Genomic DNA, 23,559 nt, shown 5'->3' with positions numbered 1-23,559 from the left:
TCGGACCATAAAATGCCATGCCCTCACAATCATGCCAAGCTACTGATGCACCATACACAAGGACAATACACATACTGACCCATGAGTTTCATCTACTCCAATGCCAGAATGTTGGAGCCAGGAAGCAGTCAGAAGAGCTGGGATACGCCTGCTCCATGCCCTGGATTCCCTGGTGCAGGTGGTTGATGACAGGAGGGACATCCTATACCTGGCAGGCCACAAGCTGACCCCGACCCTAACCAAGAGGGTATACCTCCAGATTAGAGGCAGTGAGTGTCTTGGGGGAGCACAGCCAAACATCGGTGCAATGCTGGAAGAAGTTCAGTGACCAGCTGCATTCTGGTAAGGTGAGAGACTTCTAGCAATTCAGTGTCTCCCTTGGATTGCAGCATGCAACATGCAAAGTATCTGGGAAACACAGAGTGCATGCTGCTCCTCAGTTTTGGAGGAGTGTGTCCCCAAGTCATTGACGTAGTACCCAGTGCTCAAGGCTGTCAAAGATGAAATGCTGTTCTAAACCATGTGGAAGAGCTTCCATTTTCCATGCAGCACTGCACCACCTCATCTCTCTTTCCCTCTTGTCCCTGCCAGAGAGCCGCTATGAAAGGAAGAGCTCGGAGTGGGTGGTGGAAATGGGACGCCAATGCTGAGGTCAGTAAGGGCCATAGAGAAGAGAGTGATGGAGATCGCTAGGTCCTCATTGCAAAAGCATACTGGTGATGGCGAATCCCTCAACCCAGAAACATGTTGTGGAAGAAGCAATGGTGTGGCGGTAATTGTTCTTGCGATGGATCTTCAGGTTGGATGGGGGTGGGGGCTCGGAAAGTGGAAGGGTGGTGCTAAATCTACGATGAAAGCCCTGTTTGAAAGGATGCCAGGCACTGCGTCTCATTGAATGCCCCCTTCAGTGAGGAAGGATGAAGGTCTCCATTCATACCTCTCAAATTTCTCATGTCTCTCAGCTCCAGCACTGAGTACCGCTGAAAAAAAAAGGGGGACATGTGGAAGCTTTTCATCTTGCACTCTTCAGGGCAGATGCAAGAATGCCAAATTTCAAAGGGAGCAACAATTTACACTGCTTGAGAAAAGGGATGCTGACTGGTTGGCAAGTCAGCTGATTGATCATGGCATTGTCATGGAGAATGCACCATGAAGCTTTGTTCCCCCATGTTTTTGTTTATTCAAAAAACGTGCAATGTCTGGGCATATTCCTTTTGCCAGAAGGGGACAGGTCACTGCATATGACGCTTCTAGCAAGCATAAATGGGCTTACGTTGTGAGCCCGACTGATAATTTTAAATTGATTATTAGTGTAATTCTTAGCACACTCTGCATCATTCAGCAAATGCTGCCCAATCGTGGAATCACATCTAACATCCGACATTACGTTCTGAGTTTTGCAAGCATGGGTTGGTTGACTACAGCCAAAAGGACATGCCACTTGATACAATACACCAGTTGTTGGGTCATACAGCCTACATACCTAACGTCACACTGGCACTGAAAGTCATATGCCACATTACTTGTCTGTGTGGTAGCCAGAAGGTCCTTTTGGCTTGATGGCAGCATCTTGTTAGTGGAAAACACCACACTACGCAGGACCTGTCCTCTGCAGGCAAAAGGAATATGTCCAAACATGTCACCTTTTTGAATAAACAAAAGCATGGGGACAATTGCTCCCTGGTACATTGTCCATGGCAACACCTCAACCAGTCAGAGCTGATTTGGCAACCAATTAGCGCCCCTTTTCTCATGCGCATAAATTGTTGTTCCCTTTGAAATTTGGCATTCTTGCGACTTTCTGATGAGTACAAGACAAAAAGCATCAAAAGCATGTCTCTTTTTTCAGCAATACTCAAGTCCCACAAGGATTGTGGTCCCACCCCACCAGAGCTATGGAAAGCCTTGGACATCAGGAGAAGGAAAATATGACAGAGAAAGCAGCATTACATCAGGCTTGTTCATCAGGCACCAGTGGAGCTATGTGCAGCATTAGAGTTTATTACAGTCTATTGGCTGCTCAATGAGTGTCCTGATGAGCAGGTGGCTCTCATTGTACTGCCGCTGGGGCTCAGTTTCAGGACCTCTCAGTGCGGTTAGAAGTCACCTACTCAGAGGGTAGCCCTTGTTACCCAGAATCCATCTGCCTATCTGGGGATGCAGCAGAAGAGTTGAGGCAGCCTTGGCTTGGAGTATAAAAGAGTGATGGCAGCTTCCTGGAAAGTATGCACAGATATACAAGAAGTTCTTCCTATGTTCAAAGAACTCCTGGACATGAATGGAATCGTATATGTTCTTGTTAATGAGCCTGTCTGGTCTTTCTGTGCGTGCCTTAATGGTCACATGCAGGTGACCATTAAAGCACACAATTCGCGTGCAGTTTATGGCACCCTGGTTCTGGGAGACACTAGCTATTGATACAAAACCTGTTGCCCTCCATGCTTGTGAGGCCACCTCCATTGGGAAGTGATACAATCAGCTCCCTTATGAAGAGGGCAACTGTGAGCAGCCAACTGAGACATTCCATGGAGGTCAGCAGTAGAGCAGAAATGAAACCAAAGCGAATAAGTTGAGGGCCATGGTCAGCTTCTGTGCTCCTGGCAGGGTCTTTTGATAAGTTCTATGGTCAATTCATTATTAAGGCGGACACAGAGATTGGTCACTATCTCCCTGGACTGCCAAAGTCTCCTCTAAATACACAGTGCTCAGGTTTTTCTTGGTTCCTTCTCCTCTTTGATGCTAACTACTGAGGTTGAGCTGCTTGATGTCTAAGGACCCTTCCTCGTGGTACACGTGGTTGCTGCTGCAGCTGCTGTACCAGCAGCAGACTTCCTTGCTAGCGGTAGATGTTTTTTAACACAGGCTGAATGGACTGATGCTCCATTAGTGGCAAATTTGTATCTGGGCCCTGATTTTTCAAAGGGCACACCCTGCCTTCACCTCATTCCCTTGTGCAAACTCAGTACCTTCCCTAAGGTTTTCTGCTCCAAGTACAATATTCTTACCTGCACAGTTTTCAGAACTTTCCTGCATTTCTAAGTGGCTTCCTGCACTGTTCCTGACTGCACAGCCTTCCGAAGCCCACACAATGCCTAGAAAATCACAAAATGACTACTTCAACAGTCCTCTTGCCAGTGCCTGGAATTGGGGCAGGAATTCTGAGTCCCCACTACCGTTTTTAAAGCCCCCGGTGCACTTAAGCCCTTTTTTGGGATCGCAAAATACTGCCCATAAACTCTTCCACTTTCTACAAGTTCTGCCAGACCTGCTGAGTATTCACAGCATTTTCAGTTATTATTTATACTTAATATGCAAATGGATGCAGTTTTCTACAGACTCTGGTTATGATCAAGCGTGTGAAGAAAAATGCTGAAGCTAACGATCACTGCAGTCCATTCTCCTGTTATCTACTCAAGTGTGAAGACATAGTTTTAGCTTTGGCTCAGTGTAGCACCTGCCTCTAAGTCAGAATGTCACTGATGAAAGCTCCATTCTGGAAACTTGAGCACGTGATGTTGGATGCCACTACACCCAATATGGTTTTAGATAAGGTATTAAACCAAGAACCCATGTGCTGTCACAGATGGATATAAAAGGCCCTTTGGCACCATTCAAAGAAGTGCAAGAGATTTTTTCCCAATACCTTGGCCAATATTTATCCTTTAATTAGCATTACTAAAATAAATTATCTGGTCATCTATCTCACTGCTGTTTATGGGACTTTGCTATAACACATTAGCTTCTGTGTTTCCCTTCAGTACAGTAACTACACCTCAAAAGTTCTTAATGACCTACTTTAGCTTCCTCAGGGTATGAAAGTCATTATATACATTTGTCCATTCTTTAATTTAACAAGTCTTTTTTACAACTGAAGAATTCCACAGGATCAGTATCCCATTCACTGCCACTGATGTTTAACCTAGGAAAGATATATTCGGTTTCCATATATATTCCATGCGAAACTTATTACCCACAAAATAAGAGCTCATAGTGTTATTAGCAGGGATAGAGGATTTGTTAGTTAGCAGGAAACAGAAAGTAGATTGAAGTATATAAGATCTTGAATGGTCTTGACAAGGTGGACATGGAAAGGATGTCCTTTCCTCATGGGCAAGTCCAGAACTTGAGGACGCTGTTTTAAAATTATGGGTTGTCCTTTTAGGACAGAGGTTAAAAGAATTTTTTTCTCTCAGAGGGTATGAGACTTTGGAACTCTGCCTCAGAAGGCAGGGTCATTGAATATTTTTAAGGCAGAGGTAGATTCTTGTCAGGCAAGGGAATCAAAGGTTATCGGGGTAGATAAGAATGTGGAAATCGAAACATAAGAATATCAGCCATGATTTTATTGAATGATGGAGCAGGCTCGAGGGGCCAAATTACCTACTTCTGTTCCTATTTCGTATGTTTGTAATTTCAAAACTCTAAACTGTGCACCAAGAAAATGCTCAGCTGATGCATCCAAAAATGCTAATAAATTAAAAATAAAAGCTTTTTAAAAAAGATATATTAACACCTTGTGGATTGATTTCAGTTCTCGCAATAACTATTTACTTTTACATATGACTTTATTTTTAAAAACATTAAATTTCCCTGGACAAGCTGGTCTGCAAGTCACAAATAGTCCAGTCTGATAAGAGATGTAATAGGTAAGCAACTTGTCATGATGGAAGTTCATTTTAAACCTGGGATACACAGCAGAAAGCTGTTGTAAAGTAATTTACACAAAGTTAAAGCATTCAGAGGAAACCAAAAATATAACAGGGCAGAACCTTCTTCACCTGAACAGAACTTGTCATTAAGAATAAATAATTTAGACAAAATGTTTTGTGTCAGTACACAATATTGTGCACAATAGAAATGTTTTTGTACCCAAGCCTATGTCATTTGGTTTTCCAAACCTAAATTCTTGTGGAACTCACCCTTTTTGATCCTCAAGGTCACAGTGCCCACCCACAGCAGTCAAGGCCAAAGGTGTTAATTTTTTTCACAAATTTGAGTATCAAGAACTGAGAAAGAGTCCTCACTTGAATTGCAGGCTCAGATGCTCTCTTCAGAGATGCTGATTAATGTGATGTTTCCAACATTTTTTCCTAAAGGAGTTCAAAATGCTGTTGGCAGCAAGTCTGGGTGAGTGGAAATATTAAAAAGGAAGAGCTTTGTGGACCAAATGGGTATTTCCTGTCCTTGAATTTTTGTTATGCTTTATAAACCAAGCACCTGCTGAATTCCCAACCTCACATGATCTAACTTTACTGGAATTGCTCCAGAGCCTTATCAATCAATCAAGACACAATTACAGGCAGCCCAGCAAACAGTTGGCAGGAACAGATTTTTCATATGGTTATGATTGGACAATGAAATTGTTAGGCTGTCACTGAAAAGGGTATTTGTTCATTGCTTGCAAGTGAGATTGCTCTAAGGGGCAACTTAAAAAAAATACACAGGATGCAGGCTAAAACTCTGAAAAATAGTTAGCCTGAAGTGACTGGATTCCCTGGAACACCTGCTCGCTGAATTAAAAAAAACAAACTTCTTCAGAATTTTAGCACACAAAATCATGACATTGCTAAATTTCAAAATGGATCTAATAATTAATATACTCACCATCGGTTTTGCTGAGGATCCCATTCAATTGAATTCCCCCCCTTATTCGAAACACCAAATCCTCAGTATCAAGTGGCACCTAAAATAAATTGATTGAAAGAAAGAACATAAGAAATAGGAGTAGGCCATTCGGCCCCTCAAGTCTGCCCCACCATTCAATAAGATTGTGGCTTATCTGTCCCAGGCCTCAACTCCTCTTTCATGGCAGCTCCTCGTAGCCTTCAACTCCCCTATACTTCAAAAATCTATCTACCTCCTCTTTAAATACTTTCAATGATCTAGCCTCCACAAAAAGTACCCTGAGGTAGAGAATTCCAGACATTCACTACCCTCTGAGAGGAGAAATTCCTTCACATCTCTGTTCTAGATGAGTGTCCCCTTATTCTGTAACTATGTCCCCTAGTTTGAGATTTCCCCACTAGTGGAAACATCTCAACATCTACTCTGTCAAGCCCCCTCAGAATCTTGTACGTTTCAATAAGATCACCCCTCATCCTTCTAAACTCTACTCATTAGGCCTGACCCATTTAGCCGTTCTTGGTAAGTCAACCCCTTCATCCCAGGAATCAGCCTAGTGAACCGCTTTTGAATTGCCTCCAATGCCAGTACATCCTTTCGTAAGTAAGGGAACCAAAACTATACACAGTGTTCCAGGTGTGGCCTCACCAAAACCCTGTACTGTTGTAACAAGACTTCCCTATTTTTAAACTCCAACCCCCTAGCAATACAGGACAAAATTCTATTTGTCTTCTTAATTACTTGCTGCACCTGCATGCTAACTTTTTGTTTCATGCACAAGAACACCCAGATCCCTCTGTGTTGCACATTTTTGGAGACTCTCTCCATTTAAATAATAGTCTGCCTTTTGATTTTTCCTACCAAAGTGCAAGACATCACACTTTCCTACTTTAAACTCCATCTGCCAAGTTTTTGCCCACTCACTCAACCTGCCTACAACCCCTTGCAGATTCCTTATATCCTCATCACAACATGCCCTTCCACCTATTTTTGTACCGTCAGCAAATTTGGATGCATTATACTCTGCCCCATCCTCCAAGTCATTAATATAGACAGTAAATAATTGAGGCACTAGGACTGATCCATGTGGCACTCCACTAGTTTTGTCTTTCCAACCTGAAAAAGACCCATTAATCCCAACTCTCTATCTTCTTTGTGTTAACCAATCCTCAATCCATGCTAATACATTAGCCCCAATATCAGGAGCTCCTATCTTGTGCAATAACCTTATATGTGGCACTTTATCAAATGCCTTCTGGAAATCCAAATACACCACATCTACCCTTTCCCCTTTATCAAAGTAATCATCCATTTGTCTACAAGGTTTATTTGTGCATGCTGCACACTCCTTTTTGGGCATCACCATTTTGTGCACGCTTTCACTATTAGATGGAGGTTTGTAAACCCCAGAAACTCATACTTTTATATCTATATATCACTCATGCACTGTTCTAACTTTCCATGGAAAAAGCCACAGAAGGTCCACTAGTACACAGTTCATCCACAAACAAAACAATTTGAAAGCAGTTCAAAAAATTGTGACTTCAGCAATTTTAATGGTTCACTAAGCAAAGACTTTCATCCCTTGGATATGATAATTGGTTTCGATGACAGAGAAGGCTGAAAAGAAAGAATGGACTACTTTTATCACAAGGTTACAGAATACAAATTTACACTGTGCGCGAGCAGGATTCTCCCAGTTGAGGAAACCAGCTTCAGCATTGCTTGACCTTGTACAGATCATCTCAACACCACTGGCTACATTATTTTTGAGAATTAGAAATTTATATTAAATAATTTATATTATTTGGCTGAAAGGGAAAGTTTTCTCTGCTTCTGGATGTGGAGGGGTTGGTGCATTTAATGTCATAACCCAGGTCCTCCACACTTTGCAGCTACATACACATTTTGTAATGTTATGATCCCAACTGGTGTACAACTGGACAAGCCTGATCCCAGCATGGAACCCGTTTTGATAGATCCTATCTTTTATTTCTTGTTTAGAAGAGTGGCTGCTGAACAGTCACGGAGTCAGCTGATGAACTTTTAACAAAAGAATAAAACATTTATTTAACAAGAAAAGACAGAGAATGTTACAATACTCTGTCACCCACAACTATACCTTTACAATATATACAGATTTGTAAGGATAACACAGGTTACAAAAGCTAGCTTATACTCTAATGTTCCCAGTAGATATACAGACCATGCAAACCAATAGGCAACCTGTGGACGAGTATACCACACTCTGAAACCATGTGACAGATACCACTCCAAACAGATGCTATGGATCTCTCCTCAGCTCCCCCAGATGCTTGTCACATCATGAACCAGTCTCACTGAACTCTATCTTGAATGAGGGTTTACAATCTCCACCCTCCAAGAACTCGCTTTGGAATTTTCTCCCAAACCAACGCTTTCTCTCAGATGCCTTCCACAAGGGCCCACCTCCAGGGTTTCGAACTCTCCTTCCAATGTTCCTCTCTCCTGGATCACCACATGCATTCAAGCTTTTTTCCATGCACTCTCTCTCACCGATCCAGCCATCAACAGGATACCACTGCTTCACATGCCCATTGCAAAGTGTTGCAGACTTTCAGCTGTCCCCTTGGACCTTCTGGCTTCCCCCTCTTAACTTCACTTAACAGGACCTTTTCCAGGTTCCTGTCCTTTTCCTTTGACTTAAATGTCCTCTTGATACCTTTCCTGTTCTACTCCCCTAGATTTGAGGACTTTCTTCTTTAGTTCCTGGGTCCTGCTTCTGCAGTTTCTTCTCCTATCCAACTTCTCCTGGTAGCTGGCTTCAACTTCAGTTTGGGACTTGCTATCTGTCCATCAGTTATCCATTATCTCTCTGGCAGCTGCTTCCAGCTGAACTCAAACTGTTTTTTCTTTAGTTTTTGGTGTGTGTGAGCGTGCATGCGTCCCTCTAAACTCATTAGAAATGCAGGGACACAAACAGAGCTTTAGGCCTGCTGTCTCCACTCAAAAATGAAACTAGATTCCAGATTTCATCTTTTAAGCCACAAACAGCAAAATTATAAATTGAATTTAAACTTAAAGATGTATCTTATTCTCAACCCACTCAAATACACATATAACTTACTTAGACTATCTCTATTTCCTAACAATTATCCAAGCTATAATCAGGCCTTTCTTTAGTTTTAGCATACTGTTCTTGATAGAAATTCTGTACCCTACTATCCACAATTAATTCTGCCTTATACAGAAAAGCACATGGCCAGAGACTGGGAATCCTGTGGCAAGTAACTCACCTGACTCCCCAAAGCATGTCCACCATCTACAAGGTACAAGACAGGAGTGTGATACTCTCCACTTGCCGGGATGAGTGCAGATCCAACAACACTCAAGAAACTCGACACCAACCAGGTCAAAGCAGTCCATTTGATTGGCACCCCATCCACAAACATTCACTCCCCCCACCACTAACGCAGAATGGCAGCAGTGTGTACCGTCTATATGATGCACTGCAGGACCTCACTAAGCTTCCTCAGACAACACCTTCCAAACCTCAGGCCACTACCATCCAGAAGGACAAGGGCAGCTGACACATGGGAATACCACTGCCTGGAAGTTCCCCTCCAAGTTACTCACCATCCTGGAATATATCGCTGTTGTTGCTGGGTCAAAATTCTGGAACTCCCCCTCTAACAGCACTGTAGGTGTACCTATACCACCAGGACTGCAGCAGTTCAAGGCAGCGGCTCACCATCAGCTTCTCAACGTCAATTAGGGGTGGATAATAAATGCTGGCCTAGCTAGCAATGTCTACATCCCACGAAAGAATTTAAAAAATTGTAAACTAAAATTCATTAAGACTGCATTATAATCTTGGGCATCAAACATAACTGTTATACTGTTACTATTCAAACACCCAATAATGGTGAAATATTCTAAATCTTACAGCTCATCTACACTTGTGCTTATGATTTAGACCCTGTTAAGTTACATTAAGAACCCCCACAGCTTCACCATCATCAAGAATACTTAACCTTGTGATTACTATTGTAGATTCTGTTAAATAAAGTAGCACTACTAATGTATCTGATATTGATAGCAAGTACAATTTATATTTAATTCAGTGCCTGACTAATGATCACTCTAGATAAGGCAATAGTCAATACTTTTCAATGTGGATTGCATAGGTTGGTCCAAAGTAATTCAATTTAGGCATCACCTATAAATATAAAATAGCAGATTCTGAACTAATTTTATGTTCTGGTACAATACTATAGTGTTTACATCACTGGACCAGTAGTCCACAGATCTGGGCTGTTAATTCAGATGAATATAAGTTTAAATCTCAGCAGCAGTTTAAGAAGATGCAGGAAAAAAATATATGATGAGCAAAGAACAAGCCAGTTCGCTAATGTCCTCTGGCGAAGAAAAAATGCCTTCCTTACCCAACGTGGCCCACGTGTGACTCCAGTTCCAGACCAAAATGGTTAATACTCAATCACCCTCTGAAGTGACCTTGCATCCTACTTAGTTGAAGATCCACCACCCTCTTAAGGCAATTAGAAATGGGCAATAAATGCCTGCCTTACCAGAACCACCCACATATCAAGAATGAAAGTCAGAAAAATACAAGAGAAAGGGAAAAATAATATTCCCAACCTTCCATTTATACAGGCTACATGTTCAAACTTTTCAATAAGTTGCACAGCAAGTGGGATTTTAGCATTTGTCTATTCTGCAACCCCACTCTAATCTTACCACAATCTTCTATCCTTTCTCTCTCCACAAACACTGCCTTTTGAATCCATGTTCACTATTTGCTTCAACTAAAGATCCTGGGCCTGAATTATTGGGTCATCAGGTGTGCATGATCAGCGGGCTTGGACCAGGCGGGAAATGGGTCACTGGCCATGATCGGCCAATTAATGACCAGCCAGCGTGAAATGCGCGCTGAAATGCTCAGTGATGCCGTGGTGTGGGTGAGAGCCGATGTAACTGAGGGTGCGGGTGAGTGCTTCTAGTTAACTCCCAGAAGGCAGACAGCCGCCCCAGGGAGCTGCAGACCTCCACAGACTAAACGACACGACAAAAAATGCTGCAAAATATGTCCTTGCAACACAATCAAGTACCTGAAAGCATACTTCAGAAAAACATAGTACCCCAATATCTCTTTTTATGTTATTGCCCCAGGGAGATTTCATCCCGCCTTGGATCGAAGTTTGAACAAAAACGCGAATGCTGCCTGGGAGAATGATCCATCTGCCAACCATAAATGTGGACGGGCCACATCAAATCACTGTTAATTGCACCATTAATGGGCTTAACTGTCCACTTTATTGTGCATGATGACTTCGGGATGCTCGCCCGAGTCATCTCGTGCTATTTCGTATCCGTTCAAGTTGGGCCGGCACCCGCCCACAGGACGTAAAATACTTGCCCTGGTAATTGATTTCATGACTTTACAACAGCTTAGTTATGCAGTTCTGCCTGACTTCCTACTTACTCACAACTTTCTAATCTGCACTTGAGCTCTGCAGTATTGGATCTATTCACGATGGTAAACATTTTTTTTAAAATGCCAATCCCATTCAGAACATGGTAGATTATAACATCTTGAAGTCTCTTTTTCAAAGAGGAAAATTTAACTTTTCTTTTCAGTTTTTCTTACAGCCAAGATTTGTGACTTCAAGAATCATGGTGTATGACAACCACTTGGCAAATAAGCTTTGAAATTACTTAGAAATTTAAGTTCTTGTACAATCAACTTCTTGACCCTTTGAGGGAAACTGTCTCTTAAAAAAACTTTAGACATTGTCATAAAACTTTTGACAAAAATCTGCATGTAAACTTAAAAATGAGAATGAGGTTAAACAACAACTTGCATTTATATAAAAGTAAAATACTGCGGAGGCTGGAAATCTGAAACAAAAACCAAATGCTGGAAAAACTCAGCAGGTCTGGCAGCATCGGTGGAGAAAGAAACAGAGTTAACGTTTTAAGTCCATATGACTCTTCTTCAGAGCTAGTCCATGACATCTTTGTCAATCTCTCCTTAGCTCCCACTTATCCCTGACCTTCTATCTTGCTTCACCTGCTCCACTCCCTCTTCACATCATTTATCACATTTCTACTTTTCTTTAGCACTGAAGAGTCATAGACTTGAAATGTTAACTTGTTTCTCTCTCCACAGATGCTACCAGACCTGCTCAGTTTTTCTAGCATTTTATAATTAGCTTGCATTTATAGAGCATCTTTAATTTTGTAAAACACCCCAAGGCACTTCACAGGAAGGTTACAAAAATAAATTGGATACCTACCCATATGGGGGGGTTATTATGGCAAATGTCAATGTCAAATTTTCTTCAACCATACTCCTGTGAAGCGCCGTGGGACATTTTATAGGTGCTCTAAATGCATGTTGTTGTTACATCGATCAGGACTGGTTATAACCCTGGCTTTGAAACACTGCTGAAAAAAAACTGACAAATCAGAAGCGCACAACAATCGCTAGTTCCCAATTTATAACCCACCAGGACAGCCTTTGAGTTCAAACTGCAGCTGATGATTTATTTAAAAATGTAATATGAATTGGTGATGTTTAAACAATTTCCATATCCAATGTGCAAAATTATCAGCAGTTTCTTGAACTTCTAAGAACTGATACCCATTGCTTGGAATTGCTCATTTAGCTAATGTACGTCAGCAGAGTCAAGGTAAAGTGTTGGAAAGTTTGCCAAACTACTGCAGTCAATCGGGGGCTTTCTTGAGGAAACAGGAAAAATGGACCATTTCTAACAGAATTAAAATGAAGTTTGAAATGTGCTTTGCTCTTTCTCACCAATAATCAATAGTCACCTGAACGAACTGAGCGTGAAACTACAGGGAAAAGGAAATACGGTTTGCAATCATTCATGCTATGTGACAATTTTAAGCAGAGCTGAAACTATTCATTTGGCAAACTGAATCAAGAATCCTTCGATCTGGAAAAGTCCCAGAAGATTGGAGAATGGCCAATGTAACACCCTTATTCAAAAAGGAAGGGAGACAAAAAAACAGGTAACAATAGGCCAGTGAGTTTAATATCTGTCTTTGGGGAAATGTTGGAGTCTATTATAAAGGATGCAGAGCATTTAGAAATACATAATCTAATCAAGCAGTGTCAGCATTGCTTCATGAAGAGGAAATCATGCCTGACAACTTTATTAGAATTCTTTGAGGAGGTAACAAGCAGAAGATGTAATAAATTTGGATTTCCAAAAGGCGTTTGATAAGTTACCGCACATAATATAAGAGCCCATTAGCTGGGGGTCATATATTAGCATGGATGGAGGATTGGCTAATTAATAGAAGACGGAGAGTTAGCTAAGTGGGCATTTTCAGGATGGCAACCTGTAACTAGTGGAATGCCACATGGGTCAGTGCTGGGGCCTCAATTATTTACAATATATATTAATGACCTGGATGAGGGAAGTGAATGTACTATCACCAAGTTTGCAGATGACACAAAAATAGGTGGGAAGGCAAGTGGTGAGGATGATATAAAGAGTCTACAGAGGGATATAGACAGGTTAAGTGAGTGGGCAAAAACTTAGCAGATGGAATATAATGTGGGAAAATGTGAGGTTATGCATTTTGGCAGGAAGAATAGAGGAGCTGAATATTATTTAAAATAGTGAAAGGCTGCAGAAGGCTGCAGCACAGGGGGATTTGGGGGACCTCATGCATGAATCCCAAAAAGCTAACATACAAGTTAAACAGGTAATAGGGAAGGCAAATTGAATGTTGGCCTTTATTTCAAAGGGAATGGAATAAAAATAGGGAAGCCTTGCTAAAACTATACAAGGCACTAGTTAGACCACACCTAGAATACTGTGAACAATTTTGGTCCCCTTATCTAAGGAAAGTTATGTTGGCATTGGAGGCAATCCAGAGAACGTTCACTAGGTTGATCCCGAGTATGGAGGGATTTTCTTATCAGGAGGGGTTGAGTAGGTTGGGCTTGTACTTATTGGAATTTAGAAGAATGAGAGGCGATCTTATTGAAACATATAAGATTCTTAGGGGGCTTGGCAGGGTAGATGCTGTTTCCCCTTGTGGGAGAGTCTAGGACCAGAGGGCATAATCTCACAGTAGGGGGCGCCCATTTAAAACAGGGATGAGGAGGAATTTCTTCTCTCAGAGGGTAATCAATCTGTGAATTCTTTACCGCAGAGGGCTGTAGAGGCTGGGTCGTTAAGTATACTCAAGGCTGAGACAGACAGATTTTTAATCAGTAATGGAATCAAGGATTATGGGGAAAAGGTAGGAAAGTGGAGTTGAGGATTAGCAGATCAGCCATGATCTCATTGAATGGCGGAGCAGATTTAATGGACCGAATGGCCTACTTCTGCTCCCATGTCTTATGGTCTTGGGCGAATTCTTAGTTTAAAGCGATTGGTCGTTTGGCCAGCAGTGTCAATTAAAGAGGTCAGTGTCCTGGCCACCAAGGCTCTCCATTTAAGAATGGGCATTAAGGCTCTCCATTCCAGAAGAGGTCAGTGCCCTGGGCATTAGGCTGTTTAAGAAGTAGTCAGTGCCCTGGGCATGCACGTTAGAATCTCTATTTAAGTGGTTAGTGCCCTGGGCATTAACCATAGAAACGTTACGGCACAGGGGCTATTCAGCTGATCATGACTGCCCCAGACAAAAAAAAGAGAAAAATTAAACTAGAAACATAGAAACAGGAGTAAGCCATTCGGCCCTTTGAGCCTGCTCCACTGTTCAATATGTTCATGGCTGATCCTCTATCTCGACACCATACTGCCACTCTCTCCCCATACCCTTTGATGCCTTTAGAGTCTAGAAATCTATCTATTTCCTTCTTAAAGATATTCAGTGGCTTGGCCTCCACAGCCTTCTGTGGTAGAGAATTCCATCAACCATCTGATTGAAGAAGTTTCTCCGCATCTCAATCCTAAATGGTCTACCCCGTATCCTGAGACTGTGACCCCTGGTTCTAGACCGCCCAGCCAGAGAAAATACCATACCTGCATCCAGTCTGTCCATCCCTACAGAATTTTAAATGTTTCAAAAGGTTTCCTCTCATTCTTCAAAACTCCAGTGAGTACAGGCCTAATTGGTCCAACCTCTCCTCATACTACAATCCTGCCATCCCAGGAATCAGTCTGGTGAACCTTTCGCTGCACTCCCTTTATGGCAAGTATATCCTTGTTTAGGTAAGGAGACCAAAACTGCACAGAATACTCCAGGTGTGGTCTCACCAAGACCCTGCACAACTGCAGAAAGACATCCTTGCCCTTGCACTCAAGTCCTCTTGCAATGAAGGACAACATACTATTTGCCTTCTTAACTGCCTGCTGCACCTGCAAGCTTGCTTTCAGTGACTGATGTACAAGGTCACCCAGATCCCTTTGTACAATAACATTTCCCAATCTACCACCATTTAAATAATACTCTGCCGTTCTGTTTTCCCTACCAAAGTGGATAACTTCACAATTATCCACATTATACAGCATCTGCCATGTATTTGTCCACTCACTCAACTTGTATAAATCACCTTGAGCCTCTTAACATCCTCATCACACTCACATTCCCACCTAGTTTTGTGTTGTCAGCAAACTTAGAAATATTACATTTGGTTCCCTCATCCAAATCATTGGTATATAATGTGAATAGCTGGGGCCCAAGCACATATCGCTGTGGTACCCTATTAGTCACTGCCTGCCATTCTGAAAAAGACCCATTTATTCCTGCTCTTTATTTCCTGTCTGCTAACCAACTCTCAATCCATGCCAATAAATTACCCCCAGTCCCCTGTGCTTTAATTTTGCACAATAACTTATGTGGGACTTTATCAAAAGCTTTCTGAAAATCTAAATACACCACATCCACTGGTTTTCTCTTAACTATTCTGCTAGTTACATCCTCAAAAAACTCCAATAGGTTTGTCAAATATATTCCTTTCATGAATCCATGTTGACTTTGTCTAATCCCGTTGATATTTTCTAAGTGTGCCCTGTTAGTGCACCCTTTATCATAGACATTTTCCATAGACATAGACATAGCATTCCCCACGACTGACGTTAGGCTAACTGGTCTGTAATTCCCTGTTTTTTCCCTCCCTCCCTTTTTAAAATAGTGGGGTCACATTTGCCACCCTCCTATCTGCCGGGACAGTCCCAGAATCTATAGAATTTTGGAAGATGACAGCCAACGCATCCACTATTTCCATGATCATCTCCTTTAGTACCCTGTAATGCAGATTATCAGGCCTTGGGGATTTATCGGCTCTCAGTCCCATTAATTTCTCCAGCACTGTTTTTTTAGTATTACTAATTTCCTTCCATTCCTCCTTCTCAATAGACCCTTGATTCCCTAGCAGTTCTGGGGAGTTATTTGTGTCTTCCTCCGTGAAGACACAACTAAAGGAGTTGTTTAATTGCTCTGCCATCTCCTTTCTTCTCTATTATAAATTCTCCCGTTCTGGACTGTCGGGGACCTACATTTGTGTTCACAAATCTTTTTCTTCTTACATACTTACAGAAGCTTTTACAGTCCTCTTTTATGTTTCTTGCCACTCATTTTAATCCCACTTTCCAGCAGCCAGTCCATAGCCTTACAGGTTACAGCACATCAAGTGCAGATCCAGGTACCTTTTTAAAAGAGTTGGGCATTTCAGCCTCAGCCACCACTTCAGGCAGTGAATCCAGACACCCATCACCCTCTGGGTGAAAATGTTTTTCCTCATGTCCCTTCTGAGCCTTCTAAAAATCACCTTAAATCTATGCCCCATGGTAACTGACCCATCAGCTAGGGGAAACAGGTCTTTCCCATCTAGGCCCCAAATAATTGTATTCACTCAATTACGTCACCCCTCAGCCGCCTCTGTTCTAAGGGAAACAACCCTAGTGTATGTAATCTTTTACCCATAGTTGCAATTTTCAAGCCCCGACATTCTTGTAAGTTTCCTCTGTACAGACTGCAGGGCAATTGTACGAATGTATGACCATGTAGTTACAATTACCAGGCCACTCCACCAGCAGGTGCACCATTCCCACAAATGACTTTTTGCTTTAATTGTTTCTCATCTCAACCCAAACAACTTGTACATTCTGGTTTCCTGAAGTTGTCATCCCTGTCTAATGTGCTAATACCATTATTTATTAATAGAGTCACCCCTCCACCTTTTCCTAGCTTCCTGTCCTTCCTAAATGTCACATTTCCTTTGACATTCAGGTCCCAATCTATGTCATGCTGCAGCCATGTCTCTGTAATGGCCATCAGATCGCATTTATTTATTTCAATTAGCGCTATCAGTTCATTTGTTTTGTTTCGATTGCTACATGCATTTAGATACAGAGCCTTTAATTTTGTCCTTTTATTATTATAAAGTCTGGCTTTATCTTCTGATTTCCTCCTACATTTGTACTCTCTGTCCCTTCCTGTCAAGTTCTGTTTATCATTTTCCATTTTAGTACCTTTTTCTCTTGCCTTGTCTCTACTCTTTGGTTTACCACATCTTCCCAAATTTGATCTCTTGGCCCCACTATTTAGTTTAAAGCCCTCTCTACTTCCCTAGTTGTGCGGCTTGCTAGAACACCAGCCCAGCACAGTTCAGGTGTAGCCGTCCCAACGGTACAGCCCCCACTTTCTCCAGCACTAGTGCCAGCGCCCCACAAATTGGAACCCATTTCTCCCACACCAGTCTTTGAGCTGTGCATACATCTAACTTTATTTGCCCTATGCCAATTTGCACATGGTTCAGGTAATAATCAGAGATTATTACATTTGAGGTTTTGCTTCTTAATTTGGTGTCTAGTTCCTCGTACAGCCTATACAGAACCCCTTTCGTTGTCCTACCATGTTGTTGTCCTCCCCCTTCTGCTGCAAGTTCCTCTGCAGCCCTGAGAAAATGTCCCAAACCCCGGCAGGTAACACAGCCATGTGGAATCTGGCTCTTTGCAACAGAGAGCAGTATCAATCCCCCTCATTATTCAGTCCCCTACTACCATGACATTACTTTTTGCTCCCCCCACTTGAACGGCTTCCGGTACCACAGTGCTATGGTCAGTCAGCTCATCCACCCTGCAGCCCCCAGTCTTGTCCAAACAAGCTGAGAGGACCTCAAACCTGTTGGACAATTGCAAAGACTGACACTTCTGGCCTCTGGGTCCCCTTACCTGCCTCACTCACAGTCACAGCTTCCTTTCCCTTCCAAATCAGAAGATCCTATCCTAAAGGATGTGACTGCCTCCTGGTACAAAGTGTCCAGGTAACTCTCCCCCTCCCTGATATGACACAGCGTCCACAGCTCAGCCTCCAGCTCAATGACTCTGAGCCGAAGCTTAAGACACATACACTTACTGCAGACGTGTTTGCTCTGGATCACACTGGCATCCAAGAGCTCCCATATGCTGCAGCCATGAAACCTCACCTGTCCTGCCATCTTTATGTGCTTTAATTAATCACTTAATTATTTTATTCAATTATTTATTTTCTTTTATGTATTTTATAAATCTTACCACAAATTCCTTTTGAGCCTTAGGAATAGAATAGACTTATCCACTTACCAGATACTTACCAAATAGCTAGCTTCTTTCCCTGTTGTACAGCAAGAACCAGGGTAAAAGAAAATAGATAAAAACAATCCCTCGGCTAACCAAACTCTCACACTCCGTTAAACTCGCACTCCATGCTGGTCACACTGAGAATGTTTGAATTTATGTGTTCTGAAACAAAAGGATTGAGCCCTGGTACAAAACACACCAATTTGAGCTAGTTTCCTTAATTAACTATTTCAGCTGCTGCCAATAGACAGCTTCTATCTCTATGTTTAGGCCCTTGGATGAGACTTAAAATTTAAATGGCACTTGCAGTTAAATGTTAAATATATACAATATTAAATTTTCAGATGGAAATTTAAGATTCCTTCAACCTACCAATACTCTCTCACTGTTATGTCCTTCTTGTAATGTGGTGACCAGAACTGTACACAAAATTCCAGCTGTGGCCTAACCAGCATTTTATACAGCTCCATCATTACATCCCTGCTTTTGTATGCAATGCCTCGTCCAATGAGGGAAAGCATTCCATATGCTTTCTTTACCACCTTATCCACCATCCTGCCACCTTCAGGGACCTGTGGACATGCACTCCAAGGTCTCTCACTTCCTCTACCGCTCTCAATATCATCCCGATTATTGTGTACTCCCTTGCTTTGTTTGCTCTTTCCAAATGCATTACCTCACACTTCTCCAAATTGAATTCCATTTGCCACTTTTCCATCCACTCAACCAAACCATTGATATCATTCTGGAGTCGACAGCTATTCCCTTCACTATCAACTACACGGCCAATTTTTGTGTCATCTACAAATTTCCCAATCATACCTCCCACATTTAGTCCAAATCATTAATATTTACAACAAACAGCAAGGGACCCAACACTGAGCCCTGTGGAATGCCACTGGAAACCGCTTTCTATTCTCAAAAACATCCATTGACCATTACTCTTTGCTTCCTGTTGCTGAGCCAATTTTGGATCCAACTCACTACATTTCCCTGTATCCCATGGGATTTCATTTTTTTGACCAGTCTGACATGTGGCTCCTTGTCAAATGCCTTAATAAAATCCAAGTAGACAACATCCACTGCACTACCCTCATCAATCCTCCCTGTTACTTCCTCAAAAAATTCAATTACTAAGACACGGTCTCCCCAACAAAACCATGCTGACTATCCTTGATCAATCCATGCCTAAGTAACAGTTTATCCTGTCTCTCAGAATTGATTCCAATAATTTGCCCACCACCGGTCAGACTGACCAGTCAATGATTATTTGGTCAATCCCTCACACTATTTTTAAATAATGATACAATGTTCGCTGGCCTCTAATATTCTGGTACCTTGGCTGTATCTAGTAAAGATTGGATAATGATCCTCAGAGCATCTGCTATTTCCTCCCTGGCTTCCTTCAATAGCCTGGAATACAATCCATCTGGCTCTGGTGATTTATCCATCTTCAAGGATGTCAGGCCCTCCAGGACTTCTTCTCTCATTATGCTTATATATCTAAAATTTAACATTCCTCCTCTTTAATTAGACTGCCTGCATCATCTCTCTCCTTAGTGATTTAAAGTACTCATTGAAAACCCTGCCCATATCTTCTGCATCAATGCATAAGTTACCATCTACATCTCTCATAGGCTCTACTCTTTCCTTAATTATTCTCTTGCTCTTAATATACTGGTAAAACACTTTGGGTTTTCTTTGATTTTACCAGCCAATATTTTTGCATATCCTCTCTTTGCTTTCCTAATTTCTTTTTTTACTTCTCATATTCCTCTAGGCTTTCCATAGTTTTAATTTTTTTGTGACAGTCATAAGATTTTGTTTTCTGCTTTATCTTACCCTGTATGCTTCTGGATAACCAGCGGGCTCTGGATTTGGCAGTACCACCTTTTTTCTTTGTGGTCCATGTCTACACTGTACTTACAGAATCTCATTTTCAATGCCTCCCACTGATTAAACACTGTTTTCCCTTCTAGTAGCTGAATGCAGTCCACCTTCAACAGTTCACCTCTGAGCTTTGAAAAATGTATCTTCCCCAATTTAGAGCGTTTAATCCTGTTCCATTTTTGTCCCTTTCCTTAAGAATGCTAAATCTAACTGTAGTATGGTTGCTATCTCCAAAATCGTCCCCCACTGCTACTTCATCCACATGCCTAGCTTCATTTCTTAATTCTAAATCTAGAATTGCACCCCATTTCGTTGGGCTTGTTACATGCTGGCTAAAAAAGTTCTCTTGAATGCTTAGGCCACAGAAATGGCTTCTGTTCCTCTAAGTAACAAATTCCCTAAAACAATTGCTCTTCCTTTCTACTTCCCCTTCTGTACAGCAGAGTTGCCTGTGGCACCATAAACTAGGCTCTGACTGCACTCCTCTGAGGAACCAAGGTCCTCACCAGTATCAAAAACCGATTGGCTAGCGGGACCCCAGGGGACTCCTGCATTACCTGCATAGTTCTCAAGGACTGCCTGGTGGTCACCCATTCCCTTCCTGCCTCCAGGCACCTCAGCTGTGGTGTGAACACCTCTCTGAATGTCTATGATACTAATATAATGCTGCTGTCAGCACAGTGAATACATATGAACATTGGCACAAACACACTCCACAGTGACTCTAGCTGCCGAACAAGTTTCTGCAGTCGGTGACACTTCCTGCATGTGGTCATCTAGATCACCAGTAGCGTCCAGGACTTCCCACATACTACATTAGGTTCTCCATTTAAGACGTGGTCAATGCCTTGGACAGTAGGATCGTTTCTTAAGAAGCGGTCAGTGCCCTGGACATTAGAATCTCCGTTTCAGAAGAGGTCAGTGCCCTGGATTAGGCTCTCAGATGAAGTAAGTTATCAGCGGCCTGTGGCAACTGTCGGCGAGCTTCAGTCAGTCCAGGACAGTGATAAAACTCGAGCTGGGTAAGAGGTTCGGAGCCCAAAATGAAGGAGGAGAAACGAAGAGAGAAGTGCTGCCAGACTCAGACTCACCATTTCCACCGTTGAAGATCAGGCTCCAACTGCCCTCTGAATCCCCTCCCCCACCCCGAGCTGACACGTCACAGAACACCCCGCACCGTCACTAAGGAAACCGATCACCAGGCCGGCCATCTTTGTGCGGGGCGACATGGAGACAAACCCCGGCTGTAACTCAGATCTTGTCCTGAGAGAGAGATTACTTTTTGTTTTACATTGTGTAAGGAGAGGTATTATTAAGTAAAGGGGTACAGTTCTAAAGCGGGTGCAACAACAGAGGGATCGAGAGTATATATGTGCACAAATCGTTGATGGTACAGGATTTGGGTTCATCATTAAGGCATTGGGATCCTAGGCTTATATATAGGGGCAATAAGTCCAAGAACAAGGAAACTATGATCAACTTTGTCTCAAACACTGGTTCGGCCTCAACTAGATTATTGTATCTGGTTCTGGGCACCACACTTTAGAAAAGATGTGAGATTGAGGGACAGACTGATTTCCACGAAAAATTAAAGGGATGATGCAACCCTACAGGAGCTGTGGGGAGTGCTTTGCCAGAGCTGTGAGAGCAGGGGTTGTGGAGATTTTCAGGCCACCGGAGCAGAAGTTCCAAGAGACGAACGCGGCGAAGCCCGAACATTGCAAATACGGGAAAAACGCTGCCCCGGGCCTCAAACAACCCAGGACATGGGACAGCCTGCCAATTGTGGGATGATCCCATAAATTCCGGGACAGTTGATCACCCTGCTGAGAGGGTGCAGGAAAGTTTCACGAGACTGGTTCCAGAATGATGAGGAACTTCAGTGCAAGCCAAGGTTAAACTGGAAAAGCTAGGGCTGTTCTCCATAAGACCATAAGACATAGGAGCAGAAATTAGGCCATTTGGCCTGTCGAGTCTGCCCCGCCATTCAATCATGGCTGATAAGTTTCTCAACCCCATTCTCCCGCCTCCTCCCCGTAACCTTTGATCCCCTTACCAATCAAGAACCTATCCATCTCCTTGGAGAAGAGAAGGTTATGACAAGATTTGATAGAAATGCTCAAAATTGTGAGCCAGGAGGAAACCATTCCCATCGGTGGAAAGATCTAGAACCGGAGGACACTAATTGACAGTGATTCTCAAAAGAACCAGAAGTGACACAAGGAAAAGCTTTTTTACACTGTGAGTGGTTAGGATCTGGAATGTACTGCCTGGAAGGTAGAGGCAGATTCAACCAAGGCCTTCAACAGAGAATTGAATAATTATCTGAAAAGAAAAAATATGCAGGGCTACAGGGAAAAGACTGGGGAGTGGGACTAGGTGTGTTGCTCTTGCAGAGAGCTGGTAAAGAAACAATGGGCTTAATGGCCTCCTGTGCTATTACCATTCAATGATTCTAATTGTAGTTTAGGTAACAAGCAATTAATACTGCTGCAGTTTTGTAATAAATCATAATGGCACAGTAGGATTAGAGTATGGTATCTAGTGGTAATGTTACCGGACTAGCAATCTAAAGGCATGGACTAATGCTCTAAAGATGTGAGTTCAAATTCTACCTTAGTAGCTGGTAGAATTTGAATTTAATTAATCTGGAACAAAATCCTAGGTTCATTAATGATGATCATGAAAAACTACTGGATTGTCATAAAGCCCTACCTGGTTCACATGTCCTTTTAGGGAAGGAAATCTACTGTCCTTACCAGGCCCACAACAATGTGGTTGACTCAATCCCGCATCTGTCTTCCTCCCCCACCGACCAAAGCAAAGGTCCTGCCATTATGCCCTCCTGGAGGTGAGATATCTCGGCTACCCAACTCGGGAGTGAAAATTCGGGCCGAATTGTCAGATAAACTAGAGCTGGAAACCTTAGATTTACTATTATTGTAACAACAACTCGGATTTTTTCGTAAAATTGCACAGAGTCCGCAGCTTAGAATCAGGACATTCAGCCTAAGTAGTCTACGCTGGCTTTTATGTGCCACCCGAACCTTCTCCCACCCCTCTACATCTAATCATAGCAGCATCCATAACAATAATAATAATAGTTTTTGTCTGTTCACACTTTTCTGTTGGTCAGTGTGTTAATTTGGTAGTTAAAGCCTGGCGCAAATCGAAGCACGTGGGACGCATGGAGGCCAGGATTGTGTGAGGCACGTATCAATTCGAAAGTCACAGAGAACAGCTAAATTCACAGTTTCACATTATCTTTTCAGTGCAGAAAGAGGCCATTCTTTCTTTTCAGGTAGCAATCCAATTTCCTCTGGAATACCTCTATTGAACCTGCCTCCACCATCCTTTCAGGAAGTTTGTCCCAGATTCCAACCACCCTCTAGGTGAAAAAAAAATCCTCACATCACAAAAATCCTTTTGCCAATTATTTTGATTTGTGCTCTATAGGTCTTGATGTTCTCTTGAGTGGGAACGGTTTCTCACTATTTACCCT

At 42.4% G+C, this 23,559-nt stretch overlaps 1 protein-coding gene across 2 annotated transcripts in view; it reads right to left on the bottom strand.

The window, feature by feature from the left end:
• ufsp2 (ufm1-specific peptidase 2) overlaps positions 1-21,245 on the bottom strand; it is a 94,835-nt gene extending 73,590 nt beyond the window's left edge. The window contains exons 1-2 of one of the 2 annotated variants that reach the window (XM_041186904.1): positions 21,149-21,245; positions 5,605-5,683 (exon numbers count right to left, since the gene is read on the bottom strand). In XM_041186904.1, the coding sequence (XP_041042838.1) occupies positions 5,605-5,683; positions 21,149-21,151 (82 nt within the window). In that variant the 5' untranslated portion in view covers positions 21,152-21,245. Of the gene's footprint in view, positions 1-5,604; positions 5,684-20,614; positions 20,636-21,148 lie in introns of those variants that run through there. The other variant, XM_041186903.1, reaches the window with a different exon arrangement.
• Positions 21,246-23,559: the final 2,314 nt, after the last annotated feature.

This window comes from Carcharodon carcharias, chromosome 4 (genome assembly GCF_017639515.1).
Source record: "Carcharodon carcharias isolate sCarCar2 chromosome 4, sCarCar2.pri, whole genome shotgun sequence".
Taxonomy (NCBI): domain Eukaryota; kingdom Metazoa; phylum Chordata; class Chondrichthyes; order Lamniformes; family Lamnidae; genus Carcharodon; species Carcharodon carcharias.
Note: the sequence above shows the minus strand (reverse complement) of the source record. Positions and strands in the feature narration are given on the sequence as shown.